This window comes from Callionymus lyra, chromosome 7 (assembly GCF_982586985.1).
Source record: "Callionymus lyra chromosome 7, fCalLyr1.hap1.1, whole genome shotgun sequence".
NCBI classification, from domain to species: domain Eukaryota; kingdom Metazoa; phylum Chordata; class Actinopteri; order Syngnathiformes; family Callionymidae; genus Callionymus; species Callionymus lyra.
The window spans coordinates 15,944,890-15,951,284 of NC_141824.1; the positions used below are offsets into that span (position 1 = coordinate 15,944,890).

General features: G+C 42.3%; 1 protein-coding gene across 1 annotated transcript; it reads right to left on the reverse strand.

Annotated features, from left to right (window-relative positions):
* Positions 1-70: 70 nt before the first annotated feature.
* Positions 71-6,166, reverse strand: fam124b (family with sequence similarity 124B). The gene is made up of 7 exons (XM_087794853.1): positions 5,821-6,166; positions 5,478-5,509; positions 4,237-4,446; positions 2,879-3,274; positions 1,620-1,816; positions 1,345-1,486; positions 71-753 (listed from the first exon to the last, which is right to left on the reverse strand). Exons 2-7 carry the CDS (start codon positions 5,491-5,493, stop codon positions 278-280), a joined length of 1,437 nt encoding a protein of 478 aa, XP_087650979.1. The 5' UTR covers positions 5,494-5,509; positions 5,821-6,166; the 3' UTR covers positions 71-277.
* Between the last annotated feature and the right edge of the window lie 229 nt (positions 6,167-6,395).

Consider the following 6,395-nt stretch of genomic DNA (forward strand, 5'->3'; position numbering starts at 1 on the left):
GACCATTTTGTTGAATTCTGTCGGTAAAAATGTTGTCGACGACGAATGAGGTTAGTTACCAAACCTTTAATCCTGTAACTAAACCCTTAGAAACACGAAGTATAACAACGAGCGAGAACTTTGATCTCAGCAGATGCTGGACTGGACGACGGAGCTGCGCCGCACAAGGTCTTCACCATGGATCTTGACTCTGAATGTGGCACCAGGAGCTGCAGGAGGATCTGGACCTACGTCAGGTACAATTAAATATCGTTCGTCTTTCGATCCAAACAACTCTTTAGATGAAGAACTCGTCGACCGACTCGTTGTTGTCGCTGCGAGACAAAAGCGTCTTTGTCCGAGTCACGCAGTACTTGGATCCTGCAGAGTGCCACGACCTGCCGGACCTCTGAGAGTTCACCTCCAGGAGTCCTGATCCCTCGTCCACCGAAGCCCGAAGAGAGATCTCTGGCGAGCAGGTTCTGAGGAGGTCCGCGGACGAGGAGCGCGTCAGAGTCTGGTCGGCGGGGACGGGGACCCCCGTGTCCACGTTGGTCTCCTCCTCGTCCTCCTCCAGGAGGAGGTGGGACAGAGACCGGGAGAGCGAGGGCCGCTGGGGCGAGTCCGGGAAGGTGGAGGGCGGGGCTGGACTGCTGTGCTGGGACGAGTAGCAGGAGCTGCTCGGGGGAGTGCTGCAGCAACTGCCCGAGCCCAAACTCTCCACTCTCCCTCCCTGGAGCTTCTCCAGGACCGGGTCACTCCGAGGTCTGTGGCCTGGAGACCAACAAGAACCTGATTATGGATCAACCTAATCATGTAGCAAGAGCGCCCCCTAGAGGTGAAAAATCTAACCCTGATAATCCTCTTCCCTCATAGCAGGTGGTGCTATCAACCAAATATTTATATAAGATATATCGCAATATTTTCTTCCCTGATACTGAAATGATTTTTTTTTTGCTTTCAATTAGTATTTTTTATTTTATCACAGTTCTTTTATGGTGTACATTTCATGAAAATATTCACAACATTTGCTCATTTTTATGTTGCAATTTAAACTCTGGCCACTAAATGGCAGCAGTCATTACGTCCTCCGCAGCAAAAGGAACAATGAAATCCCGTGAGAAACCGGTGATGACTGGGGACGAGAGGATACAGTCGACTCCAGCAGCTTTTAAAGCTGATGTTTGGACATATTTTGATTTCAAAACAAATTAAAGCAGTTACGACTTCATCAAGAGTCATGTTTGTAAATTCTCTAACACCAGAGTCAAGTACTCGAGAATACTATAAATATATCTTTGTTACTACAGTATCACAATATGAATTGTATCGTGATACATATGGTATCGCAGCCCCGGTACTGACCTTGTTTGGGCCAGTTGAGAGGAGCTCTGGCCGAGGAGTTGACGCTCGGGTTCTTGGGCAACAGTGCTCGAGGAGATACACTGGTGGGGGTCGGCGGGAAGGCGCAGGTCAGGGGGGTCTGGGGCTGAGCCGGGGTTTTCACCTGCAGCGACAGAAGGGGGATTACGATCGACACAAGGGGGGGATTACAGACCTGTTAAGTCACTGGAATTAAAGTCGACACGAGCAAACCATATGTCAGGAGAACTTTGAAGTCTTGATGTGGTTCCGCTCACCTGGAAGAGGACTTTGTTACCGTCCAGATCCTCCGTCTGCCAGCGAGTGCCGCTGATGGGGCTGCAGGGGTTCGGCAGGAGAGGGACCAGCTGCCCGATCTCCTCCACGCTGAACTGAAGGACGGCAGAACTGCACGGCTGCACTCGGACCCCCGGAGAGAGCTGCTTTATCGCCAGCTGAAGACACAGCCCTGGTTCTGTGGGAGACAAACCTTCACTATTTACTAACAAAGTTTTCCAAAAACTGGATCTTTTATTTTAAAATTTACTTTGGAACAATCTGAACAGAACACCCGATAAACCTTCTGTCTACATCTACAACATGACGTTATTACAGCTTCAGATTTGAACAGTTTTCTCCTACAATGTTCCAACAATCATCTCCTCCATCTCCTACTTTGGTTGACATTCTCTCTATGAACCAGCCAAGAGCGTGCAGAACTCCCCCAAGCAGCCCTTTTTTCGACACACATTTAGTGAAGCTTCATTCAGTCCATACTGTCAGATCCCACGGTAGATGGACAAGATGGTACTTTTTTGCGGTTTCACTGGACACTCTTAATGACACCAAAAGCGCCTCCTACTGATCTTAATAAATGAGGCCAATGCTTCATGATGCTTCATGAACATTAATGCCCACTAGATGGCACTATTTGCTGTTTTATATCAGGCTGTAAGTAAGTAAGTATTTTTTATTTGTATAGCGCTTTTCCAGACCAGGGTCACAAAGCGCTTAAACAATCAAAACAATATTAAATAAAGTATAAGAAAAAACTGATGAAAACAACAGGAGTTCCAGAAAATCAAGGAAAAGCCTGAACAAATAAAAACGTCTTAAGACTACGGTAGGGCTGCAAATGCATATCGAAAACATGCAATAATTTATATATATATTGTATATATTATTTATATATATGTATAACTTAAAATATATTGTATAAATCAACATTTCTTAAATGCACACTTCGACCAATCAGTGTCACGTTCCGTAAAGTTGTCAATTTGTACTTCTATGTCTCGTTGTCGTTTACGTCTCCGTCCGTCCGTTAGCTGTGTGGCGCAGCTTGCTAGGCTCGGTTGCTATGGCGACGCGTTGACTCAGTATATACACAGAAGTAATACTAACTTATGATCTACTCAAACACTAGTGATCCAGTCCCTCATCTCTTTCAACCCCCTTTTGCTAAAGCAACATATTATTGAAAATAATGAAAGTTTAAAAATAGTTGCTTTCAGACATAAGTTCTCCTTGAACGCACCTGAGTGGAGCGTGAACCAGCAGAAGCCGGTCTTCTGCTCCTCCACCTGCCGCTGCAGCACCGTCTCGTAGAGCCGCACCGCGTCCTCGTAGTTGTCGTAGCCGCTGAACAGGGTCACGCGCAGGATCTCGCCCCCGCAGTGGACCGGGCGAACCCCCCACACGGGCATCCCCGCGCCCAGGCTGAAGAAGTCCCGGCTGGGCAGGAGGTACGGCCTCAGCAGGGGGTTGTCGGAGAAGCCGTCGGAGGAGATGAGCGTCCCTTCCGTGCGACTCCCGCAGCTTTCGGTGTACTGGTACTGCCAGGGCGGGCGCTGGAAGAAGTCCAGGACTTTGAGGATGCGCTCCTCGCCGTACGCCTCGTGCAGGAAGAAGGTGATGGCGAGGGATGGATAACCTGCGTAAGTTAATTGAGACATTCGTGAAGCCAAAGGAAAGAAGAGACAGAGAAAAAATAATAATAATAAGGTAAATACAGGTAAATACAGGAAAATAAAATAAAAAATATATTAAATGTAAGAGTGCAAAGTAAAATGTTATTTTACAGTATTTTATTTTTGTACATTTTATTGAAGTATTAATCTAAAAAAAAATATTGAGAGAACATTTATATTTTAGAATAAAATGTATTGCCAGTATTGTTAAAATATATATACATAAATATATAAAAATAATTAAAATAAAATATAAGTAAATAAAATAAAATATAAAGAAATAAAAGTGACTCAATCATTTAAGAAAATAATAATTACATTTAATTAAATAATGTTTGTTTGTTTTTTTAACCTTTTATTTAAATATAAATCGAAACAAAACTATTGAGAGAACATGTGTATTTTAGAATTAAAAGAACATGTATTGCAAGTATTGTAAAATATATATATATATATAAAAAATTATAAATAAAATATAAATAAATAAAATGAGATGAATAAAATAAAATATAATTAAATAAAGTGAGAAAATAATAAATAAAATAAATTATTTACAGCAGAATGGTGGACATATGATATTAAATTTATATAAGATTAATATGAAGGATTATTTAAACATATTTTTTAACCATCACTTGTGGAACAGGAAATACTCAACAAAAATGCAAAATAACGAGAGTGAAAAGAAACATAACAGGTTATATTTGGTGTTAAACTAGGAGTGATTAACATAAATAAAGAAAAGTCATATTTTGTGAATTTCTGTGAGATGAATTAAGTATCTATCTAATCCATCTGATATTTAGTGGAACATTTCTACATCACGTTTACAATTTAACTCTGACATTACGAAGTTTTCAACACAGTAAAAGGGCCTCACACCTTCTCCTGGTGACAGTTTACAAACAACGGCGTGTGAAACTACCTGTGACGGCGCCGAGGCCGGAGAAGCTCCTGAACGGCGCCGCTCGCTCCGACACGTGGAAGATGCGAAGGCTCGGGCAGAGCCAGGACAGGAGGCGGTCCAGAGTGTGCTGCAGGAGCAGGGAGTCTCCAGGGTTGGCCAGCAGATGGAGGTTCATGGGCAGAAGCTTCTGCTGACGCTGAGGCTGGAGCCTCCGCTTGATGACCTCAACTAGGAAAAATAATCAAGTCACGTTACAATTATGTTACATCAAGAAACCATTAAAAGAACAATAGAAATCTATAATATACTTTTAATTGTATTTTATCTTTCAAATCGCATTTTACTTTCATCATAGTTCTTTGATGGATTATATATAAATCAAGAGTGTAAAATTAAATCATTTGTTTTTTAGTTATTAATTGAACGGTGTTTGTTCATTTTCGTTGCGATTAAACTTCAGGCCTCTAGATGGCAGCAGTCACGATTTCCTCCGCAGGTAAAGGAAAAATAAAATCTGAATGATTTGATAAAACACAAAATAAGCAACAGAAAAACAGAACCAAGTAACAATGCATCCATTCTCCGGCGCCTAATCCCGCCAGATCCAAGCCATGACTGAGGATGAGGGGATACAGTCGACTCCAGCAGCTTTTAAAGCTAATGTTTGGTCATATTTTGGTTTCAAAACAAATGAAAGCAGTTGCGACTTCGTCAAGAGTCATGTGGTCTGTAAATACTGCAACACCAAGTACTCGACAATACTACAAATATATCGCATTGTTACACCTGTATCGTGATACGTGTTGTATCGTCAGATTCTAGACAAACCTCTATTAGAGATATACATCATATATACATCACGTAATTCACATTTGCTTGTATGTTCATGTAAAACAATGAGGTTGATAAATTCAAAAATAAATGTACACATTTTTGTATATTTCAAGATAAATTAAGGATAAGTACACTCTATTTGTAAAGTGAATTTCCTTATTATATATTATTTTATATGGTCCATTTTATTCCCAACTTTAGTTACCAATTATGGCACTTTTGGGATTCCATACAATTGGAAGTTTGGGTTGTTATAGCAACAAGTTCACAGAATTAGAAAAAGATGGAACATAAATACAAATAACTGTTTAAAAATAAAAGTTTAACAAAATAAATATTGAAAATAACAATATCAAACCACTAGTTTAGTGACTGATATTACTACTTCCGGTCAGCTGATATTAAACTGAAATGATAAAACTCACCGCCGGATGTTGACATCCTTCTGGAGCCACATCTGCGAACACAAGAACATCCATGAGGGCAGACCCTTACACAGCTCTGGCTCCCCCTGGCGGCGAGGGCCGAGAAAACTCGCCGGTCGCCATGACAACGCAAGACCCCGAGAGCCAACATAAACCACAGAAAAATAGTGGGGCTTCACAACAAAAAACATGCCAACACAACATAAATTGTTAAATTGAACAGTTAAATAAATAATTGTGGAGATTTTAACTTTAGAGTATTTTCAGCAACAATTACTTGTAATCATTGTAGCTGAAAAAAGTTGGCTAGTTAGCTTTAGCATGGAGCTAACCCAAGACTCACCCGTCAGTCTCGGCTCCACGTTTTCATCTCCCGCTTCCCCGGAGCTCGAATGCCATCGTCCGAAGAAGCGCGACTCGCGTGGCGTGTTCCCCCCTGACCGGGGTCCCGGAGAGCGGCTTCTGTCCCGCGACAGAGACGAAAACCATCCTGCACGGACCTCAAGAGTCTTCTCCGGGGCAGTGACGTCACCGGGCAACCAAACACCGAGAAGAAAGAAGAAGAAACGCAGCAGAATAAAAAAAAAAGTTTGCGCGCTTCTCTTCTTGGAACTACGACAGTGTCCGTGACGGTGGAAGGTCTCGAGGTCGGAGGTTCTGGTCCACGGAGCAGATGGTCGTGGAGTGACGTGCGAGGAGGACAAAGAGGCTCCAGACGAGTGATGAGATTTGAAGCGACTCTTCCCTAAACCCCTCCGTTAAGAGCATTAGACCCATTTATGTCGCTTTCAAATCACACCCCTTGGTTTGGAGGGGAAGACACCCCGCGATCAAGTGAAAATTAATGCACGTTTTCAAGCGAGAAACAAACGTATTTAACTCATCTTTACACGTAAAAACGTGAAAAGTGATGGTGAA

Coding starts and splice junctions, on each gene's coding strand:
- fam124b (XM_087794853.1), bottom strand. Junction 1,487..1,619: donor GTAACAAAGTCCTCTTCCAG/GTGAGCGGAACC, acceptor CTGTCGCTGCAG/GTGAAAACCCCGGCTCAGCC. Junction 754..1,344: donor TCTCAACTGGCCCAAACAAG/GTCAGTACCGGG, acceptor GTTGGTCTCCAG/GCCACAGACCTCGGAGTGAC.